This window comes from Xenopus tropicalis, chromosome 3, assembly GCF_000004195.4.
Source record: "Xenopus tropicalis strain Nigerian chromosome 3, UCB_Xtro_10.0, whole genome shotgun sequence".
NCBI lineage: Eukaryota > Metazoa > Chordata > Amphibia > Anura > Pipidae > Xenopus > Xenopus tropicalis.
Genome location: NC_030679.2, coordinates 5,438,739 through 5,462,823, shown reverse-complemented (window position 1 = coordinate 5,462,823; position 24,085 = coordinate 5,438,739). Strand labels below are relative to the sequence as shown.

At 46.3% G+C, this 24,085-nt stretch overlaps 1 protein-coding gene across 1 annotated transcript; it reads left to right on the top strand.

Moving 5' to 3' along the window:
- The first annotated feature begins 2,418 nt into the window (after window positions 1-2,418).
- On the top strand, window positions 2,419-23,332 carry LOC105946738 (hemagglutinin/amebocyte aggregation factor-like). Its single transcript, XM_031898524.1, has 6 exons — window positions 2,419-2,498; window positions 2,816-2,992; window positions 18,637-18,724; window positions 18,977-19,165; window positions 20,882-21,034; window positions 23,194-23,332. Exons 1-6 carry the CDS (start codon window positions 2,456-2,458, stop codon window positions 23,231-23,233), a joined length of 690 nt encoding a protein of 229 aa, XP_031754384.1. The 5' UTR covers window positions 2,419-2,455; the 3' UTR covers window positions 23,234-23,332.
- Window positions 23,333-24,085: the final 753 nt, after the last annotated feature.

Genomic DNA, 24,085 nt, shown 5'->3' with positions numbered 1-24,085 from the left:
GCTCACACTGGGGCTTCTGTGGGAGATCAGGGTCCGGGCAGCTAAGCTGGCAGAATCTGTCAGATAAGAGAGAGACAGCCTCATGTTAATATTGGTTGCCATTTTGGCTTTTTAGTGGGGGGCCAGGTTGGCAATGTAAGGGCTGGACATTGAAGTGAGCACTGTGAGTTAGCAGGATTGCCCTCTAGTGGCCAAAACTGAGTTTGGGGTTAGTGGGGCACCCTGTATCAGTGTTTCGCAAACAGTGGGTCTGCCCCCTAGTGGTGGGCATGGAGTACTGGCAGGGGTTGGGTACTGCCTGAAGGCCAGTTAGGGTGAGATTTGGGGAGAAAGGCCATTTGCTCTCCTAGATACACCTGAAAGCCCAGTTTGAAGGTCAAGCAGGGAGAGATTTGGGGTAAATATGTATTTGCTGCCCTAGGTATTCTTGGAAGTAAAGCTGAATGGTTCATATGCCAATGTTGTCCTATATCTGTATCCCTGTTATGAGCTCCAAGAGACGTCCTGGAAGGGGAAGGAGATCTCAATCATGGCCAAAGCCAGCAGGGAACCTTGGTGGGTCTTAGAGAGACTCTGACTGTAGCCGACCCAAAGCTGAATGCAGACCATAGAGGAGAGCCTTGGTCTTACCAGGGGCATGTTTGGGAACGTGCTGGCTGCCCCACTGGGCTCATCTGAGTGTAAATTCCCAAGTGGGCAGCACAGTGGGAACAGCCCCAGGAGACAACATCACCCCAACAGGCTCATTAAGGTACTAACACTGGGCAATAATCCTTATTATATATTGGGGCTGTACAGCTGCTAAGGCTTCAGGTTCTGTAATGGGCAGAGTATCCTCTATGGCGCGTGGGACAAGAATGCAGAACCCCCCCAGCTATTGCCCATGGGGCAGTTTTACCTGCTGATGCCATCCCATGTGCTTGGACCGCTACAGGGCAATAGGACAGGAAATTTCCTACTCAAAAAACAAAATGCCCTGACTTGTGAGTGCACCCTCGACTCCAGCCCTGGAGATGCCATTGAAAGGGATGGATTCCAAGTGTTTTGTTGGCTGAGTTGGAAATGACCCGGGCGTATGTGCCATTGCCCTAAAGGGGCTTGCTAGTGCCCCTGATTTAGTTGCTTTAGTCCAGGCCGAGGCCATCGATATGAATGGGGTGGAATTTGGGTCATTTTGTCAGCCATGTTCTGAGCTGGGCAGCAGGATTGGCCAGTGGCTTTATACATCTTGTGAGCCCTCCAGCTTCTGGGTCTGCCGTCCCTACTTTATACACCTGCTCCCAACATCATACAGGCCAGGCTGTGGGGTACAAATTCTGCCTTTCTGCCCTACCTGAGGCTCCTTCAGCCTGCTGAGATCAGGGTACAGGTAAAACTGGGTTCCACTCAGGGCCCCAGGTAGGGACGGCCCCCCGGATAAGCAGGACGATGAGCATTAGGTAAGGGAACATGGCGGTGACACCTACAGAAGATACACACATTGAGTTAGATAGAGGGAGGAGATGCTGGAAGCAGAATTAATCACTGTGACCCTAATTGTGTTTGTAAGAGCAAAACTCCACATGCAACTTGTAGCTGCAGATTTGTTGCAACTCATTTTCTATTGCCTCCTACTTGCCCTGTGTGTATCTCACCTTCCTACAAGTCACCCAAGTAGGCTAAAGGGTCGCTATCACTGTTAGGGCCTAATTATAAGCACAGCAGCAGGGTCTCGCTTATCTGCAGTCTCCTGCCTTAGACTCCTTCAGGTCAGATCCAGACATTAAGATGTGTATGAGGGCAATCTGCTGCCTGGTATTGTAGCGTATCTCCCCTTTGCAGCAATGCCACTATCTGAGGTGTTTTGGCCTGCAGAATCTGTTGCAGAGTATTTATCTGTTATGCGCTGGGTTTAAACCAATCAGTCTGCTTTCATGTTTATAGCCGCACCAAACTGACCAAAGCTAATTCCTCATTGGTTGCTATAGTTACTGGGTTTACTCCTAGATTTAAAGTGCTGTTCCCTGATGTTCGGCCAGTGATTGGTCAGCTTTCAACCAACAGCCGGGCTGACTGGGAGCGGGAAAGTTGTGGTACCCTTCAGTATTAATTGTTATGGAAACCTATAATGTCTAATTCACTAGCCCAGCCAATGGGTCACTTGCCCAACAGCAGATGCTTGTGTTGCAGTGATCTTGTCTTGTTAGATTTATACACAGAAATGTGTATTTGTATTACCTCACAGTTCTGTGGGGGGATTGGCTGGGCTGGGAGGCAGTTCAGTCTTCAGCTCCCGGCCCATCCAATCCCCACACAGCTCTACCGGGACTTATACAACACAGGAAGTGCAGCTTCCCTCCGCCCTCCCTTGCTTCACTTTTACCAACAGTGCTGATTGGATACACTGGGAGCTGAAGTTTGAACTTCCTGCCGGCCCATCCAATCCCCACACGGCTCTACCGGGACTTAAAGTTGGATGAAACAAACAAGCAGGACAGAGAGCTGTGAGGGGAAAGAAGGTGCAGGGATTCCTGTCAGAGGGAACATGTATGTAAGGGGGGGCCGGGGTTAAGCTGCTGAGAACTATTGAGTCCTATGGAGGCTCAGAATAGTAGGGAATAGTCAGTGACAGACTGTCCCCGGCACATTTCCAAGGGGAACACACGATTGTTTTCCAAGAATGAGCGCCAATGCTCCTAAAATGGCGGCTGGAGATGAACGGCCATTCAAGTTATTACAAAGATATTCAGCATTATGTACCTGAAGTGGTTTAGGGGTTCATGTTGTAATGTGGTTTATATGATATAGGAGTAATGTGTACTTTAAATTCCCCAAGGGCCAAGGTGTCCAATAAGAATCGCTGTGAGACGTCACATGCTGGGGAGCCGGATGAAGCGGCCAATTGAAACGCGCGTCGGTCAAGTGGCGCACAGGGACCAAACACAGAGGGAGCGCGTGTGCCTGGAAATGATCGTGAGGGGGAGCGGAATAAGCGAAACAATTGGACACACAGGTGTATGGCTTATAGATACACTATAGGGGCGCCGCAGGCTACACTGCATTCACACTCATCAAACAAAATATCTACTTATCTCTTTAGTTTTCTATATGCAGTAGTGTCGCCTAACTGGCAATACATTTCAGCAGTGTATTTAGTTTGATTCAAATTAACCACCCCCCCCCTTATATATATATATATTTTTTAACTTCCATTTTTACTTGATTTTATATGGAACAAGAAATGCGCAGTGTAATCAACTTGGCCACCAAGTTCCCCCTGGGCCTGACCTGGACCATTCAGATTCACTCAGGATATTTACCAGACAGCTTTATTTGAGATAAACATGAATACAGAGTAATATAATATATATTAAATAATCGCTCATACGGCCTGAAAAGTCACCATTCCGTACTTCATTTAGGGTTTGCAGCTGCCCGATTAGACTGCAGGTGAGCCTGTACAGAGAGATACCATAAAACTATGGCACATAGGGATTCCCCTGTACTAAGCACAATTCAGCAGGAACAGCCCCCTAAGTTTGCTCATAGCCTGTACAGAGAGATACCATAAAACTATGGCACATAGGGATTCCCCTGTACTAAGCACAATTCAGCAGGAACAGCCCCCTAAGTTTGCTCATAGCCTGTACAGAGAGATACCATAAAACTATGGCACATAGGGATTCCCCTGTACTAAGCACAATTCAGCAGGAACAGCCCCCTAAGTTTGCTCATAGCCTGTACAGAGAGATACCATAAAACTATGGCACATAGGGATTCCCCTGTACTAAGCACAATTCAGCAGGAACAGCCCCCTAAGTTTGCTCATAGCCTGTACAGAGAGATACCATAAAACTATGGCACATAGGGATTCCCCTGTACTAAGCACAATTCAGCAGGAACAGCCCCCTAAGTTTGCTAATAGCCTGTACAGGGAGATACCATAAAACTATGGCACATAGGGATTCCCCTGTACTAAGCACAATTCAGCAGGAACAGCCCCCTAAGTTTGCTCATAGCCTGTACAGAGAGATACCATAAAACTATGGCACATAGGGATTCCACTGTACTAAGCACAATTCAGCAGGAACAGCCCCCTAAGTTTGCCCATAGCCTGTACAGAGAGATACCATAAAACTATGGCGCCTAGGGATTCCCCTGTACTAAGCACAATTCAGCACAATTCAGCCTGTATAATATATAGGCACCGATATACCCCCCATCTTTCCCCCAGCCCCCCACTGTCAGGGTATCCCCCATATCATATATGCACATAATGTAACTGTATAATATATAGGCACAGATATACCCCCATCTTTCCCCCAGCCCCCCCCCACTGTCACAGTGTAACCCCCATATCATATATGCACATAATGTAACTGTATAATATATAGGCACAGATATACCCCCCATCTTTCCCCCAGCCCCCCCACTGTCACAGTGTAACCCCCATATCATATATGCACATAATGTAACTGTATAATATATAGGCACAGATATACCCCCCATCTTTCCCCCAGCCCCCCCCCCACTGTCACAGTGTAACCCCCATATCATATATGCACATAATGTAACTGTATAATATATAGGCACAGATATACCCCCCATCTTTCCCCCAGCCCCCCCCCCCACTGTCACAGTGTAACCCTCATATCATATATGCACATAATGTAACTGTATAATATATAGGCACAGATATACCCCCCATCTTTCCCCAGCCCCCCCCCCCACTGTCACAGTGTAACCCCCATATCATATATGCACATAATGTAACTGTATAATATATAGGCACAGATATACCCCCCATCTTTCCCCCGCCCCCCCCACTGTCACAGTGTAACCCCCATATCATATATGCACATAATGTAACTGTATAATATATAGGCACAGATATACCCCCCATCTTTCCCCCAGCCCCCCCCCCACTGTCACAGTGTAACCCCCATATCATATATGCACATAATGTAACTGTATAATATATAGGCACAGATATACCCCCCATCTTTCCCCCCCCCCCCCCACTGTCACAGTGTAACCCCCATATCATATATGCACATAATGTAACTGTATAATATATAGGCACAGATATACCCCCCATCTTTCCCCCAGCCCCCCCCCCACTGTCACAGTGTAACCCCCATATCATATATGCACATAATGTAACTGTATAATATATAGGCACAGATATACCCCCCATCTTTCCCCCCCCACTGTCACAGTGTAACCCCCATATCATACTATTATTCCCTGCAACTCTCTCCTATATGTACGTTTTCCCCTCACATAGAACTCAAAGGGAAGTGCAGGTTCCTCATTATCCCAAATGCAGGGAAAGGGTTAAATTGCAGTGAGTGGAGAGGGGGGCAGTTCTCATGGGGTTGCAGTTGGTCACTGCAGGGAAACACTCGCTGCCCCTCAACTATTCGTTAAAACAATCTCAACAGCCTTTTGCCCCCCAACAAGGGAAGAGTTGCCATTTTGGCCAGAACTGACCTTGACCTGCACTTGGCTCAACATTCTTCTATTTTATAGTTTTATAAATATATATTATAATATATAATTGTATTACTTTCCTTGTGATTAGGAACTCAGGGCGAGTATTGATCTACAATATAGAATCCCAGACAGAATGACAGTTATTTGCCCCGACCCCACTTTCTGCCTCTCGGGGTTTTTGAATCAATATGAAATTAAAATTAAAACTTAACTTTTAATAATCAAAAAATAAAATAAATAAAACTGATAAATAAATATATATATATATATATATATGGTGGAATAGTTGGGGGACAGGGTGGGAGGTGTATATCTACTATGTGTATATAGTGCCTGTTTAGGTTAGTTACCCTTTGTGTATATGGGGGATACATAGGGGCTCATTGTATATGGGGGTAATGGCTTCTGTTACCGGCTTCACACCCTTACACCCCCAACAAGCAGTAGTGGGTAAAAATTGCACGTCTGGATTTCCAAATGCCCCCTGACAGCACAGACCTGCCCCAAAACATCACTGCCCACCCCCTGATGTCACTGGCCCACCCCCAGATGATCCTGGCCCACCCCCTGATGTTACTGGCCCACCCCCTGATGTTACTGGCCCACCCCCTGATGTCACTGGCCCACCCCCAGATGATCCTGGCCCACCCCCAGATGATCCTGGCCCACCCCCTGATGTTACTGGCCCACCCCCCAGATGTCACTGGCCCACCCCCAGATGTTACTGGCCCACCCCCAGATGATCCTGGCCCACCCCCTGATGTCACTGGCCTACCCCCAGATGTCACTGGATCACCCCCTGATGTCACTGGCCCACCCCCAGATGTTACTGGCCCACCCCCAGATGTTACTGGCCCACCCCCTGATGTCACTGGCCCACCCCCTGATGTCACTGGCCCACCCCCAGATGTTACTGGCCCACCCCCAGATGATCCTGGCCCACCCCCTGATGTTACTGGCCCACCCCCAGATGTCACTGGCCCACCCCCAGATGTTACTGGCCCACCCCCTGATGTCACTGGCCCACCCCCTTGAAAGTCTGGGGTGACTGTCTGGGCGTGGGAGAAGATGGGTAGAGGCTCTACAGGAACCCATTATCCTACCATCTTTTTATTCATCTCTGTGTAAGGTACCCCCCCTCCCCCCCCATGGTTCTATATCAAACCTCTTAATAGCAATATGTACCCCCTTTCCTACACCCCCCTGGGAAATCAGCAAGACCACCACAAATAGATACGCTGTAAACATGTTTTAATGCAGAATGTCATGTTTATTTGGTTTTGTATTAAACCAACCATGAGAAACCTAAAACAAAAAAAAATAGGTAAGTGGGGGTGGGGCTTTTCTAACAGCCGTGATCCAGAGAAAGGCAAAAACTCCCCAAGCGCTTTGGCCAATTTGCACTGAGGGTAAAAATTCCTTCCTGACCCCTAGAAACGGCAATCGGTTTTACTCCCTGGATCAGGGCTGATAGAAGGGGTGAGAGCATGGGGGCTTGGGTAGAAGGGGTGGGAGGGCGGGGCCTGGGTAGAAGGGGTGGGAGGGCGGGGCTTGGGTAGAAGGGGTGGGACGGTGGGGCTTGGGTGGAGGGAAGGGGTAGAGACCAAAGTAAAGATCCCCAGCAATCCGGTGTCTATAACTGGGGGCTATAGAGGGTCTGGGTCAGTTAGTTGGTACAGAGTGTTGGGCCGAGTGGCTGCGGTGCTACGGCTAACTGGATGTAAGGCGCTGGGAGCGGTAACACGCACACACCTCTGTGGACGAATTGACGCCAAAATTAAGGTTTAAATGGGCGCTGAAGGCTGCAGTCATTGCTTGGTTACAAGCCTAGCTGCCGCTTATAATTTACTGTCATTTCATTGACTTCTGTGTTTGATCCTGATTCCTGGATTTGCCAGAAATCTTCCTGATTCCTAGATTTGCCAGAACTCTGCCTGATTCCTGGATTTGCCAGAAATCTTCCTGATTCCTAGATTTGCCGGAACTCTGCCTGATTCCTGGATTTGCCAGAAATCTTCCTGATTCCTAGATTTGCCAGAACTCTGCCTGATTCCTGGATTTGCCGGAACTCTGCCTGATTCCTGGATTTGCCAGAAATCTTCCTGATTCCTAGATTTGCCGGAACTCTGCCTGATTCCTGGATTTGCCAGAAATCTTCCTGATTCCTAGATTTGCCAGAACTCTGCCTGATTCCTGGATTTGCCAGAAATCTTCCTGATTCCTAGATTTGCCGGAACTCTGCCTGATTCCTGGATTTGCCAGAAATCTTCCTGATTCCTAGATTTGCCAGAACTCTGCCTGATTCCTGGATTTGCCGGAACTCTGCCTGATTCCTAGATTTGCCAGAACTCTGCCTGATTCCTGGATTTGCCAGAAATCTTCCTGATTCCTAGATTTGCCAGAACTCTGCCTGATTCCTGGATTTGCCAGAAATCTTCCTGATTCCTAGATTTGCCAGAACTCTGCCTGATTCCTGGATTTGCCGGAACTCTGCCTGATTCCTAGATTTGCCAGAACTCTGCCTGATTCCTGGATTTGCCAGAAATCTTCCTGATTCCTAGATTTGCCGGAACTCTGCCTGATTCCTGGATTTGCCAGAAATCTTCCTGATTCCTAGATTTGCCAGAGCTCTGCCTGATTCCTGGATTTGCCGGAACTCTGCCTGATTCCTAGATTTGCCAGAACTCTGCCTGATTCCTGGATTTGCCAGAAATCTTCCTGATTCCTAGATTTGCCGGAACTCTGCCTGATTCCTGGATTTGCCGGAACTCTGCCTGATTCCTAGATTTGCCAGAACTCTGCCTGATTCCCTGATTTGCCAGAAATCTTCCTGATTCCTAGATTTGCCAGAACTCTGCCTGATTCCTAGATTTGCCAGAACTCTGCCTGATTCCTAGATTTGCCAGAACTCTGCCTGACCTGACCTCTGTCTGATTCCCGGATTTGCCAGCAGGGCCGGATTTCCAAACTGGCCGCCCCAAGGCCGCCCCTGGTCGCACGCCCCCCCCCGTTTTGCGCATGTGTGCGCGAACAGGGGGAGGGGGTGTTTGCTCGCACATGTGCGAACAGCAGGGGGGGAGTTGTGAGTGCGCGCTTGTGCGCTAAGCCAGACTTGCATAAGGAGCAGTGGGGAGAAGTCATTCCCATTGCTCCATATGGGAACAAGAATTTTAAGATTTTGGTGCGGCGGGGTGGCATGCCGCCCCCAGATTTCTGCCGCCCTAGGCCTGGGCCTTTTGGCCGGCCTCTTCACAAATCCGGGCCTATTTGCCAGAACTCTGCCTGACCCGACCTCTGCCTGTTTTACAGATTTTGTCTGAACTCCACTTAATCCTCTATATTCTCCTCTATATTGTGGGTTATTACTGTATGTAAATAGACAATTCTCACAACTGAGCTCCGCCCTCATGAAATTCGTGACACCGGATTGCTGGCTACTGGATTAGGGAAGGTCCAAGAACCTAACCCCAAGCACTGCTTGCTCCACTGGCCAAGAGGCTTGGAAGGAAGGGGTGGGAGGGTGGGGGCTTGGAAGGAAGGGGTGGGAGGGTGGGGGCTTGGAATTAAGGGGTGGGAGGTGGGGGCTTGGAATTAAGGGGTGGTAGGGCGGGGCTTGTAAGAAAGGGGTGGGGGGCGGGGCTTGTAAGAAAGGGGCGGGAGGGCGGGGCTTGTAAGAAAGGGGCGGGAGGGCGGGGCTTGGAAGAAAGGGACGGGAGGGCGGGGGCTTGGAATTAAGGGGCGGGGGGGCAGGGGATGGAAGGAAAGGGTGGGAGGGGGCTTGGAAGGGGTGGGAGGGAGGGGGCTTGGAAGGAAGGGGTGGGAGGGAGGGGGATGGAAGGAAGGGGTGGGAGGGAGGGGGCTTGGAAGGAAGGGGTGGGAGGGCATGGGATGGAAGGAAGGGGAGGGAGGGGGCTTGGAAGGAGGGGTGGAAGGGCGGGGCTAAGGTGGAAGGAGGGGGTGGGAGGGCGGTGGCTTGTTTAGAGGAAGGACACACAAGGGAAACATATGCAGCATACTCCCCTGATCAGTTTTCTGATGGAGCACTGAAAAAATAGAGAAACATTTTAGAAATAGTTGAAATAAGATTAAATCTACAGACAAATACTTGTTCTTTAGATAGAAAATGCTGGGGCTACAGAATATCCGCTACCTGGAATGGTACCTTTCATTTTTGTATTGGTTACCTGGCGCCAGTCGGTGCCCAGTGGGAAAACCCATTTGGTAAGGTGGATATGTAAGCCAGCGCTACAGCAGCCGTTTGGGCCTCACCCCCCATTGGCCATTAGGCAGGTTATATATAGGCATTAAGGTTGAACTTGATGGATGTGTGTCGTTTTTTTCAACCTAATTTACTATGTTGATGCTTATGTTTTGCAGTGTCCTTTCTTTTATACCCCTCATTGCTCTGATTGCAGGACTATGTATAGTGAAGCCTTCCTGCATCTTGGCTTTAGTCTGAATGTTCTAGAGGGGCAATGAGAGATGTGGAAGGTCTGAGAGGCTGTCACGGAGGCAAAAAGTGGTGACCAACTGCCCCACTGAGCACTTGTTACATTCAGGTAAGAGTGGAATGGGGCCTACATAAGAGTTTGCATGATGTGGTGGGATTGGGGGCTGCTCGGAGGTTTAAAATGGTCTAATGATATATTGAGAGAAAAAATATTAAATTCAGCTCAAACCTGCTCAGTGTTTTCCTCCTCCCTCCTCGCCCAGCTCCTCTACTGAGGGCTCAGCCTGGCTGGTGTCGCCAGTTTCCATCAGAGGCGCCTGGTAAATAGAAATACAGTTAATCAACCATCTCATTGAGGGCTTAAACGTGTCATTTAAACATGTTATATGGGATGGATTCCCCTTCCTAGGGAAGCTTTTTCTCCTTACCTGAAAGCTGTCGCCATCAGGGCTCTCTGGTTGCTCCTGGTTGAGAAAGGGAAAGACAGTGATATTGCAGGTTGTATTATTTCTGTTTGTAAAGAAGCATAAATACAAGCTTCCAAACACTATAGATTGCCATTTGTATTTGCCATCATTCTCCCACTCTTATGCTTACCTGGTAGGTCTCTATCCCAGGGCCTGAGATCTTCTCTGGCTGCTCCTGAATAAGAATAAGAATAAAGTCAATTATAGAAGCAACTGTATAAAGCCAATGAACTCAGCTCAGATTATTTCTATTTTATCTCTGTTACCTCCCTTTATTACTTACTTGGCAATTATTATTGCCAGGGGCTTCCGGTGGATCCTGGTTAGAACATAAAAAGACAAGTTATCAGACCAAGTCAGCTTTTTAGAGAAGAGGTGAAAATATGTATTTAATATCCAGGTGTTGCATTGTATTGTATGGTTTCCTACTTACTTGGCAGATGGTATCACCAGATCCAACCGGTTGATCCTGAGATTAAAGAAAAAAAATAACAAAATATGGGTCCACAACCTCTAGTAGGGCAAGGAACTGGGTTATGGCATTTACCAACCATTTCTTAGGAAAAATAACTGAAAGGCCTGACAGGAACATATTACAGGTATGGGACCTGTTATTCAGAACGCTCGGGACCCAGGGTATTCCGGATAAGGGATCTTTCCATAATTTGCATCTCCATAACTTAAACATCATTTAACCATTAAATAAACCCAATAGGGCTGTTCTGCCCCCAATAAGGGGTAATTATATCTTAGTTGGGATCAAGTACAGGTACTGTTTTATTATTACAGAGAAAAGGGAATCATTTAACCATTAAATAAACCCAATAGGGCTGTTCTGCCCCAATAAGGGGTAATTATATCTTAGTTGGGATCAAGTACAGGTACTGTTTTATTATTACAGAGAAAAGGGAATCATTTAACCATTAAATAAACCCAATAGGGCTGTTCTGCCCCCAATAAGGGGTAATTATATCTTAGTTGGGATCAAGTACAGGTACTGTTTTATTATTACAGAGAAAAGGGAATCATTTAACCATTAAATAAACCCAATAGGGCTGTTCTGCCCCAATAAGGGGTAATTATATCTTAGTTGGGATCAAGTACAGGTACTGTTTTATTATTACAGAGAAAAAGAAATCATTTTAAAAACAATTAGAATTATTTGCTTATAATGGAGTCTATTGGAGTTGGCCTTTCCGTAATTCTTAACTTTCTGGATAACGGGTTTCAGGATAAGGGATCCCATACCTGTACTGGGCTACATTTACAGTTACATTCGACACAACACTTTAGGGGTAGTTAGTAATATAGGCACTGTGTGATAGCAACTTCTTTACTGCTTACCAGGAAGATCTTCTCATGTGGCTCGAAAGGTAACAATAGAGTCTGGTAAAGAGATAAAAAGGTCGAATTACTTTAATTTATTGTCTATCATGGAAGGGAAGTGACAGTTAAAGATCAGCGTATATAAAAAAGGGGCTTTTCAGAAAATCTAATGAAATCTGTATAAATAAATGTAGGGTTAATACAGGGATTTAGTTAGATAATAATGCCAAGGCAAATGGACGATCCATTGCCAGGAGAGGAAAAGCATTGGGGTTTAACAATACTGTCAATAAAGTTAGGAAAACGTCAAATAAAAAGTTGCTAATGGCTTATTCTGTCGTTGGATTTCAGTTTTAGACAGGTATAAAGGGAAAGCTCCCGTGGGTATTAGTCAGTCGCTCTGATGGTTCCTATTAATGGAAGTAAATAATGGCAGAATGAAGCCATTTGGGAATAAGTTGGCTGAATGGGCAGATGTTGGTTTGATATGGGATCAATATGAAGTGGATATGTGTATAGTGCAGCTCTATACAGGGGCCTTTTTCCCATAGGAATCTACAGACAAGTCAATGAAATGGTTTAAATGGCACAAACATTAAGGGAAATTGTGTTATAGTCAAGTTGCCCAATTCTCTGCTTACCACAGGGTTCTCATCAAAGGGAATATTTGCTGGTTCCTAGAAAGAAATGGCAAAAAAAAACATTTTATCAGAGAAAGAAATACAAACATTTTAGTTATTTTTCAAGTTAAAATATGAGATGATATAGTAGAAAGGATAGAGGCCTTACACTGCCGAAGCACGGAAACAAACCGCAGATAGACCGCAACATGATCGCTCAAAGTTCTTTCTGTGGAAACATGAAGAAACATCAACTTAGTTATCCCAGTGCTACAGTATATTGTGCTCTAAGCACATCCCTGTATGGATATATATATCTTATACTAACATATGTATAAAATATTAGCCTAGGGGCCTTATGGGCTATAGGAGCAATTACAATCCCCAAGTAACCAGAGCTCTACTCACCTCAGTCGCCTGAAAAAGAATGAGACAATCAGGGCTGTGCCTGGATAGGCTGACTCTGCCCATTGTGACATCACACACTTGTCAGAGCCACTGCATTGTGACATCACTCGTGCAGCCCAAGCTGGATGAAGTGCACCGTTTTTTGTTGTTTTTTTTAAATGAGTCTGTTTGTATTATGGCAGTAAATGACACTAGCAATGGTGCAATTACTGTATGTGTAACATATCAATAGGGATTATAGGAATACTGCCTTTGGATAGCAGCAGTTTTCCCATGACAGGATCCCTTTAGGCATGAGAATAATGCTCAGAAGCAGACTGACAGTACATTATATATATGTATATGTATATGTAATAAATCACAATATTTGCTTCCATTTAGAATTGGGTAGATGAGATATGAATGCGCCAGGTTTAAAAACTGTATTAGCAGCATTGCCAGCATAATGCATGGAAAGGTTTTGGGCATAAATCCTCAGTTTATTTTCATTATACAGTTATAACTGAGAAAATCCCCTAGCAAATGACTGCCATAAAGCAATGACACATGTTGGATGTTAGCATGGAGCACGGGGCACAGATAATGAGAGGCTAAACTGGTTGCTGCATAATTGCAGTTTGCCGGCCCAGATGGGGGGAAATTAGTTTTGGGAACAAATGATAAATAGGGGAATACAGGAATTTTCAGTCATATTCTAATAACTACCAGCAGTGCCAAGTCAATAAACAGCCCCAAACCCAAAATGAAATGAATTGGAGCTGATGGTACAAGGAATGTGACGTGGGGGCAGTAAGTGCTCAGGGGGCAACTAGGCCGTAGGGCTGTATTACTGGGTATCTGTAAGGAGTAGTGCTTAAACATTGCTTTATGTAATCCTGCCCCTGCCATGTACCCTATTGCCCCCCCACAGCCGGGAGAGTGCGTGCTTACCTCTCACCAACCGACCGTACCAACTGTCACATTCCTAGGTGTGAAGTCACCTCTCATCACGTGACACAAGTGTAGCCTCTTGATGAGTGAGGTTTATATGGGCTTTATTTGCCCTTAGATGGGCAGTACCTACATAGCTTATTGTGTACCCAGAGCATTGCCCTGTACGTGTGGCCTATTGAGTCAGCCCAGTTACTGTGCTGCCATATCTGTTGGAAAGATCCGCTCATTCATCAGCCATGGTTTCACTCACTGCCGCTGCTAAGTCTGTGTAACCGGGGGGGCCTTTGCTTTTAGGGTGTCCCTTCCTTAGCCTGAATAGTGGGGAGAGATGGGGGTAACACTCAGCGTCAACAATAGGCTCTCCCCCATCTCCCCCCAACCCATTGCCGGATATATGCTCCTATAGCGGCGCCAGTTACCAGTGGGCCCTTACAGTATTTCTGTGCAGGGGCCCTAAGCTGCCTGTGTAGTATCCTATTTTGTTATACGGGTTAATAAGGCATTGAATATTCCAATTGGTTCTTCCTCCCTAGGCCGTATTCATTTTCTCATTAATCATATATATTCCCCCAAAATACAATAAACATGCATGATGATTTCTAATGGTTGGGAAAGAATCTCGTATCTCAATGAAAATGTCCCAGAATCCTCCGTTTTCCTGTGAGTTTTTCCTTTAAAATGACAGTCTCTGGCCAATGGCTTTAAACCCCTCAGTATCATGTCCTGTGATTGGGTCATTTCCACTGTGGGTCTGAACCGTTTTCCTTGGACCGAATGGAGTGAGTGTTAGAGATCTGTGCATGGTTTCAGGTCCCTCCCACAGTGCGGGAAAGTCCAGAAGAATTGATCGGTATCCAGAGGGAACCCTATACAGCACTTCACTGTAGCATTATTGCGTTTATACATATATATATTTATATATGTATGTACCGTAATTTATATACACCTTTAAGTCATATGTACATGTATGTGGCCCAAGGGACGCTGGGTAGAACATGTGATGAGCCAATCCCAAGGATTCCTTCAGCAGGAACAGCCCCTTAAGTTTGCTCATAGCCTGTACAGAGAGATACCATAAAACTATGGCACATAGGGATTCCCCTGTACTAAGCACAATTCAGCAGGAACAGCCCCCTAAGTTTGCTCATAGCCTGTACAGTGAGATACCATAAAACAATGTCACATAGGGATTCCCCAGTACTAAGCACAATTCAGCAGGAACAGCCCCCTGTTTGCTCATAGCCTGTACAGAGAGATACCATAAAACTATGGCACATAGGGATTCCCCTGTACTAAGCCCAATTCAGCAGGAACAGCCCCCTAAGTTTGCTCATAGCCTGTACAGAGAGATACCATAAAACTATGGCACATAGGGATTCCCCTGTACTAAGCACAATTCAGCAGGAACAGCCCCCTAAGTTTGCTCATAGCCTGTACAGAGAGATACCATAAAACTATGGCACATAGGGATTCCCCTGTACTAAGCACAATTCAGCAGGAACAGCCCCCTAAGTTTGCTCATAGCCTGTACAGAGAGATACCATAAAACTATGGCACATAGGGATTCCCCTGTACTAAGCACAATTCAGCAGGAACAGCCCCCTAAGTTTGCTCATAGCCTGTACAGAGAGATCCCATTAAACAATGGCACATAGGGATTCCCCTGTACTAAGCACAATTCAGCAGGAACAGCCCTCTAAGTTTGCTCATAGCCTGTACAGAGAGATACCATAAAACAATGGCACATAGGGATTCCCCTGTACTAAGCACAATTCAGCAGGAACAGCCCCCTAAGTTTGCCCATAGCGTGTACAGAGAGATACCATAAAACAATGGCACATAGGGATTCCCCTGTACTAAGCACAATTCAGCAGGAACAGCCCCCTAAGTTTGCCCATAGCGTGTACAGAGAGATACCATAAAACAATGGCACATAGGGATTCCCCTGTACTAAGCACAATTCAGCAGGAACAGCCCCCTAAGTTTGCTCATAGCCTGTACAGAGAGATCCCATAAAACTATGGCACATAGGGATTCCCCTGTACTAAGCACAATTCAGCAGGAACAGCCCCCTAAGTTTGCCCATAGCCTGTACAGAGAGATACCATAAAACTATGGCACATAGGGATTCCCCTGTACTAAGCACAATTCAGCAGGAACAGCCCCCTAAGTTTGCTCATAGCCTGTACAGAGAGATACCATAAAACTATGGCACATAGGGATTCCCCAGTACTAAGCACAATTCAGCAGGAACAGCCCCCTAAGTTTGCTCATAGCCTGTACAGAGAGATACCATAAAACAATGGCACATAGGGATTCCCCAGTACTAAGCACAATTCAGCAATTCAATCAGTGGTTGTGAAATCATGGTGATGCCCCTTAAGGTGGCCACACACATGGTGATTTTCGATCACACAAAAGATCGTTCCCACCCTCCACAGACGTTCAGGGCTGAATCGTCAGATATGGAAGTAGAAACAATAGGATTTCTACCTCCCTCTGCTGATTCAGCCCTAAAGGTAGAATTTTGTCAGGTTCCTTTAATGGCGCCCTATCAAAATCTTTTAACCCGGCCGATCGGCGAGTCAACCGATATCCGCAGTACTCTGCAATATTGGTCGCCTCGCCGACTTGCCATACCCATATCATACGCAATGAGGTTTCATACGATATCATTGGTGCGTGTACTGCCAGCTTTAGAGGAATGGTAAAAGCTAATTGCTGATTGGTTGCTATTGGCAAATGCACTTTTGTATTTAGGCACCTATGTTAGTAAATGAACCCTAGTACCAATTTAACCCCCTAGGTACCACATGGAATCCCAGCCTGAGTGTCAGTAAGCGTGAGATTTGGGGGGAACACAGTGAATGGGGCCCCTGATCCAATGTTGCACCTATGAAAGGGTAAATGCATTATCCCTGAAGCTGATTTGTCCCTTTTATTCCCGTCTCTATACAGATTGCTGCGGTGCTCGGATTGCGACTCAGCACTTCTGCTGCAATTTTTGTTTTTCTGGCTCTCGTCATTCCAGATGTTATGTAACATTCCCACTCTTCAAAACATATCATTCAATTAATTTTAACGGTTGTATCTAATTTTCTATCGTGTGCAGCTGACATTTTCCCAAATCCCACAAAGAGAGAGATTACAAATGGCCTTCATGTAAGTGCTGAAGGTTGCCACACTTAGGGTTGGCATCCAGCGGCTGGTTAATAAGTACAATAATTGGGCAACGGCGAGAGCTTTAAAAGCCTCTGGATCCGTCTGGTCTGGAGACCAAGGAAACCAAGTCAAACTGATCCGTGAGTCTCGCAACCATGAAAGTGACTTTGCTTCTGTTATTGGGATTGGCTGGAATTTGGGCAGATCCTGAAGGTAACGGTATCTGTTCTTCCCTATAACCAATGTATTCTCCCATTATACGGTGACACAGAAACCCCTAGCACTGGATTTCCCCTGTCTCTGTCCCTATATATTAGGTACCTACTTAGTGCTACCAACCCCTATTTCTGTAGGGAAATGAGAGCAGGGCAGGCAGTAACCCTTCCAACACTTTCCCCTGTCTCTGCCCCTATATATTAGGTACCTACCTAGTGCTACCAACCCCTATTTCTGTAGGGAAATGAGAGCAGGGCAGGCAGTAACCCTTCCAACACTTTCCCCTGTCTCTGTCCCTATATATTAGGTACCTACCTAGTGCTACCAACCCCTATTTCTGTAGGGAAATGAGAGCAGGGCAGGCAGTAACCCTTCCAACACTTTCCCCTGTCTCTGCCCCTATATATTAGGTACCTACCTAGTGCTACCAACCCCTATTTTGTAGGGAAATGAGAGCAGGGCAGGCAGTAACCCTTCCAACACTTTCCCCTGTCTCTGCCCCTATATATTAGGTACCTACCTAGTGCTACCAACCCCTATTTCTGTAGGGAAATGAGAGCAGGGCAGGCAGTAACCCTTCCAACACTTTCCCCTGTCTCTGCCCCTATATATTAGGTACCTACCTAGTGCTACCAACCCCTATTTCTGTAGGTAAATGAGAGCAGGGCAGGCAGTAACCCTTCCAGCACTTTCCCTGTCTCTGCCCCTATATATTAGGTACCTACCTAGTGCTACCAACCCCTATTTTGTAGGGAAATGAGAGCAGGGCAGGCAGTAACCCTTCCAACACTTTCCCCTGTCTCTGCCCCTATATATTAGGTACCTACCTAGTGCTACCAACCCCTATTTCTGTAGGGAAATGAGAGCAGGGCAGGCAGTAACCCTTCCAACACTTTCCCCTGTCTCTGCCCCTATATATTAAGTACCTACCTAGTGCTACCAACCCTTATTTCTGTAGGGAAATGAGAGCAGGGCAGGCAGTAACCCTTCCAACACTTTCCCCTGTCTCTGCCCCTATATATTAGGTACCTACCTAGTGCTACCAACCCCTATTTCTGTAGGGAAATGAGAGCAGGGCAGGCAGTAACCCTTCCAACACTTTCCCCTGTTTCTGCCCCTATGTATTAGGTACCTACCTAGTGCTACCAACCCCTATTTCTGTAGGGAAATGAGAGCAGGGCAGGCAGTAACCCTTCCAACACTTTCCCCTGTCTCTGCCCCTATATATTAGGTACCTACCTAGTGCTACCAACCCCTATTTCTGTAGGGAAATGAGAGCAGGGCAGGCAGTAACCCTTCCAACACTTTCCCTTGTCTCTGTCCCTATATATTTGGTACCTACCTAGTGCTACCAACCCCTATTTCTGTAGGGAAATGAGAGCAGAGCAGGCAGTAACCCTTCCATCCATCATTCTGTACATATAAACCTGACCCAGGCATTACTGCCCCCCATTAGTGTATAATGGCTAATGGGGTAGAAAGAGATGAGTATCTGATGAAATCTGAGCACAAGATGAATCCCTGAATGCACAACATAACATATTAAACTGTATTACCTGCTCATATTATGTTGTTGCAGACAACCCAGAGAACAGATGGGTCAACAACTATGATGAGCCTCTTCATTTCGAGTGTCCCAATCATCAGAGCATCAGCTTAATTATCAGGTAAAATATATTGTTTATAAAAGTTATTGTCATATATTTTATTCTCTCAGTAACAATAAGTGCTTTACTTGATCCCAAGATATAATTAATCCTTATTTGAGGCAAAAAATCATATTGGGTTTGTTTAATTTTTAAATGATTTTTCAGTAGACTTTAGATATGAAGATCCAAATTACAGAAAGACCGGAGCATTCTGGGTAACGGGTCCCATACCTGTACTTTTATACTGACTGTATTGTCACTTTCCTCCAGCATCCATGATAATAAGAGGGAGGATCGAATTTGGGATTTCAGCTGCAAGGCCACATTCAGCGAGCAAAGGTTCTGCTATTGGACCGGATACGTCAATGACTTTGACCAAGAGTTTACCTTCACCTGCGCATCGGGTTCCGTTCTGAGCGGAATGAACAGTTATCATGATAACAAGAGGGAGGACAGAAGGTAAAGCGCTACTGGCGAGACAGCGGCCGTACAATACAATAGGGCTCATTTACAATGCCCCACGCAAAGTGCAAGAAAAGGCCGCAATTGGCCATTCATTTTGCACTTTGCCCGCTGGATGGGGTATTGTGCAAATAGATGCGGATTTACATGTGTGTCCCTAGGCCACTCGCACGCTCACCTCCCTTACTGATTGGCTGGGCCAGCAGGCGGCATGCCACTCCCATATTCTTGCCTTTGTGGCCTGAACACAAATCCGGGCCATGCTCTGCACAGAGATTTGCGGCTCCATTCACCAGTACAACAGTGACTGCATTAGTCAGCAATGTATTAGTGAGGGGGGGCAGGGGGGAGCTATATGGGTGTCCCCCTTCCACCACTACTTTGCATGTCACTACCCACACAGGGCCCTATCCTTAATGCATGCCCTAAGGCAACCAGTAGGGACAGGGCTAGCTGCGTCACCTTACCACGCTATTGCGCCCCTTTCTTCTCTTGCACTAGTACCCAGGGGTTAAAGGAATACAGTCATGGGAAAACGTTACAAAACTCATCAGTTAATAGAGCTTCTGCAGCAGAATCCTGCATTCTAATCTGTGCTCTGATAAACTTCAGTCACACTTTACTGCTGCGCTGCAAGTTGGAGTGATATCCCCCCCCCCTCACCCCCAGCAGCCGATCAGCAGAACAATGGGAAGGGAGCAAGATAGCAGCTCCCAGTAGGTATCAGAATAGCACTCAATAGTAAGAAATCCAAGTCCGGCTTGGGACTCCTCCAGTTACATGGGAGTAGGAGAAACAATAGTTTAGCTGAAAGCAGTTCTAATGTGTAGCACTGGCTCCTTCTGAAAGCTCAGACTCAGGCACACTTTACTGTTGTGCTGTAAGTTGGAGTGATATCCCCCCCCCCTCACCCCCAGCAGCCGATCAGCAGAACAATGGGAAGGGAGCAAGATAGCAGCTCCCAGTAGGTATCAGAATAGCACTCAATAGTAAGAAACCCAAGTCCGGCTTGGGACTCCTCCAGTTACATGGGAGTAGGAGAAACAATAGGTTAGCAGAAAGCAGTTCTAATGTGTAGCGCTGGCTGAAAGCTCAGACTCAGGCACACTTTACTGCTGTGCTGCAAGTTGGAGTGATATCCCCCCCCCCTCACCCCCAGCAGCCGATCAGCAGAACAATGGGAAGGGAGCAAGATAGCAGCTCCCAGTAGGTATCAGAATAGCACTCAATAGTAAGAAATCCAAGTCCGGCTTGGGACTCCTCCAGTTACATGGGAGTAGGAGAAACAATAGGTTAGCTGAAAGCAGTTCTAATGTGTAGCGCTGGCTGAAAGCTCAGACTCAGGCACAATGCACTGAGATGGCGCCTACACACCAATATTACAGCTACAAATACATTTGTTGGTTGAAGAATAAAAGGTTAAATGGCAGAGGGAATTATTTGCTGTGTAACAGGGTAATTTAACAGTGTCCCTTTAAGCAAACAAATTAATATTCTGTTTTTTTAATGAAATTTGCCATTTATTGTCCATATAACTAATACAGTATATACATCCTATACTTAGCAATATCCTGATTAAAATTTTGGGCACTTTGGCCACTCCCCTGATCCATATGGGCCCCACATATCCTACTAGGGTAGCTAATGTAGCCCTTTAAAACTGGACTGGACTCCCACGCTGGGCAATAACACCCCCAATGGAATCTCCCACAGGTGGCAGTTTCTCTGTTGCCAGGGGGAGGTGCCAGTTGATCACTTGTGCACATGGAGTGGATATGTCAATCAATTCGATGAGTATTTGAGGTGGGACGCAGACCCTAATTATTACCTGGTTGGAGTATCCAGTTACCATGACAATAGCAAAGAGTAAGTATGACTGAACTTACCCCCCTACCCCCTGAAAACAGTTTGTAACACTATATAAACCTGTGAGATAAAGAATAATTTCCTTTAATTACAGTTAAAGAGACTTTGGGTGCTTGATAGGGGAAAGTATTTTCTGCACACATATGTCCCTTTGTACTTCCTATATGGAAAATAAACAACAGTCCTGTCTTTCTTTATAGCAGGGATCATAGATATATACTCATGGGCAAGGTTACAGATATATGGAAATTTTGGGGTAACATTCACCCTGCTATAGTTCCAGGGGTACCCAGGGCACAAATAAGCACTCACCCCAAATCCCCCCCTAACTGGCCTTCAGGCTGGGCCCCCTTAGCCCATAACAAGGTTACAGATATATAGAAACATTGGGGTAACAGTCACCCCGCTATAGTTCCAGGGGTACCCAGGGCACAAATAAGCACTCACCCCAAATCCCCCCCTAACTGGCCTTCAGGCTGGGCCCCCTTAGCCCATAACAAGGTTACAGATATATAGAAACATTGGGGTAACAGTCACCCCGCTATAGTTCCAGGGGTACCCAGGGCACAAATAAGCACTCACCCCAAATCCCCCCCTAACTGGCCTTCAGGCTGGGCCCCCTTAGCCCATAACAAGGTTACAGATATATAGAAACATTGGGGTAACAGTCACCCCGCTATAGTTCCAGGGATACCCAGGGCACAAATAAGCACTCACCCCAAATCCCCCCCTAACTGGCCTTCAGGCTGGGCCCCCTTAGCCCATAACAAGGTTACAGATATATAGAAACATTGGGGTAACAGTCACCCCACTATAGTTCCAGGGGTACCCAGGGCACAATTAAGCACTCACCCCAAATCCCCCCCTAACTGGCCTTCAGGCTGGGCCCCCTTAGCCCATAACAAGGTTACAGATATATAGAAACATTGGGGTAACAGTCACCCCGCTATAGTTCCAGGGGTACCCAGGGCACAATTAAGCACTCACCCCAAATCCCCCCCTAACTGGCCTTCAGGCTGGGCCCCCTTAGCCCATAACAAGGTTACAGATATATAGAAACATTGGGGTAACAGTCACCCCGCTATAGTTCCAGGGGTACCCAGGGCACAATTAAGCACTCACCCCAAATCCCCCCCTAACTGGCCTTCAGGCTGGGCCCCCTTAGCCCATAACAAGGTTACAGATATATAGAAACATTGGGGTAACAGTCACCCCGCTATAGTTCCAGGGGTACCAAAAACTGTATTTTGCCTAATGAAAGAAAATCTCATTCTAAGCAACTCCCCAATATCCATTCATCCCTCATTCTCACTGGGTTTATAGTTATGTGTAACTGTCACTGTGTCTGTCCCTTTCCCTTCCCTGCACTGCTGGTTCTGACTCCTGATACAACTCCCCAATATCCATTCATCCCTCATTCTCACTGGGTTTATAGTTATGTGTAACTGTCACTGTGTCTGTCCCTTTCCCTTCCCTGCACTGCTGGTTCTGACTCCTGATACAACTCCCCAATATCCATTCATTCCTCATTCTCACTGGGTTTATAGTTATGTGTAACTGTCACTGTGTCTGTCCCTTTCCCTTCCCTGCACTGCTGGTTCTGACTCCTGATACAACTCCCCAATATCCATTCATCCCTCATTCTCACTGGGTTTATAGTTATGTGTAACTGTCACTGTGTCTGTCCCTTTCCCTTCCCTGCACTGCTGGTTCTGACTCCTGATACAACTCCCCAATATCCATTCATCCCTCATTCTCACTGGGTTTATAGTTATGTGTAACTGTCACTGTGTCTGTCCCTTTCCCTTCCCTGCACTGCTGGTTCTGACTCCTGATACAACTCCCCAATACCCATTCATCCCTCATTCTCACTGGGTTTATAGTTATGTGTAACTGTCACTGTGTCTGTCCCTTTCCCTTCCCTGCACTGCTGGTTCTGACTCCTGATACAACTCCCCAATACCCATTCATTCCTCATTCTCACTGGGTTTATAGTTATGTGTAACTGTCACTGTGTCTGTCCCTTTCCCTTCCCTGCACTGCTGGTTCTGACTCCTGATACAACTCCCCAATACCCATTCATTCCTCATTCTCACTGGGTTTATAGTTATGTATAAGCTGAATTGCTATTGAGAGCAGCATCTTTCCTTGCAATTTAGAGACAGACGCTGGAGGTACCAATCTTGCATGAAGAGCTGATCCTGGCCTGAACCATCTGTACAGACTGCAGAGCAATTGTGCCCTGGTACAAGTACTGATATCCATATCCCCTTCTAATAAATGATGTTACAACAATAACATATTTTGGGATGGTTTTATTACTAAAGATACAAGTATGACTCACATTATACTTTAAAAGCACGGAAATATGAGTGACTTAAAGGGGGTTAAAGTGGAACTTCACCCAAAAACTGTTTTTGCACAGTGAACAAAAATATACAAACATTCCCCATTCTCATTGGGTTTATGGTTATGTGTAACTGTCATTGCTATTAACAGCCGATTCTGTATTGGTTAGAGCATCCCTATAGTATATATCTTACTGTATAATATATATACCCCCCATCTTCCCCCCCCCCCCCCACTGTCACAGTGTAACCCCCATATCATATATGCACATAATGTAACTGTATAATATATAGGCACAGATATACCCCCCATCTTTCCCCCAGCCCCCCCCCCACTGTCACAGTGTAACCCCCATATCATATATGCACATAATGTAACTGTATAATATATAGGCACAGATATACCCCCCATCTTTCCCCCAGCCCCCCCCCCCCCCCACTGTCACAGTGTAACCCCCATATCATATATGCACATAATGTAACTGTATAATATATAGGCACAGATATACCCCCCATCTTTCCCCCAGCCCCCCCCCCCCCACTGTCACAGTGTAACCCCCATATCATATATGCACATAATGTAACTGTATAATATATAGGCACAGATATACCCCCCATCTTTCCCCCAGCCCCCCCCCCCCCCCTGTCACAGTGTAACCCCCATATCATATATGCACATAATGTAACTGTATAATATATAGGC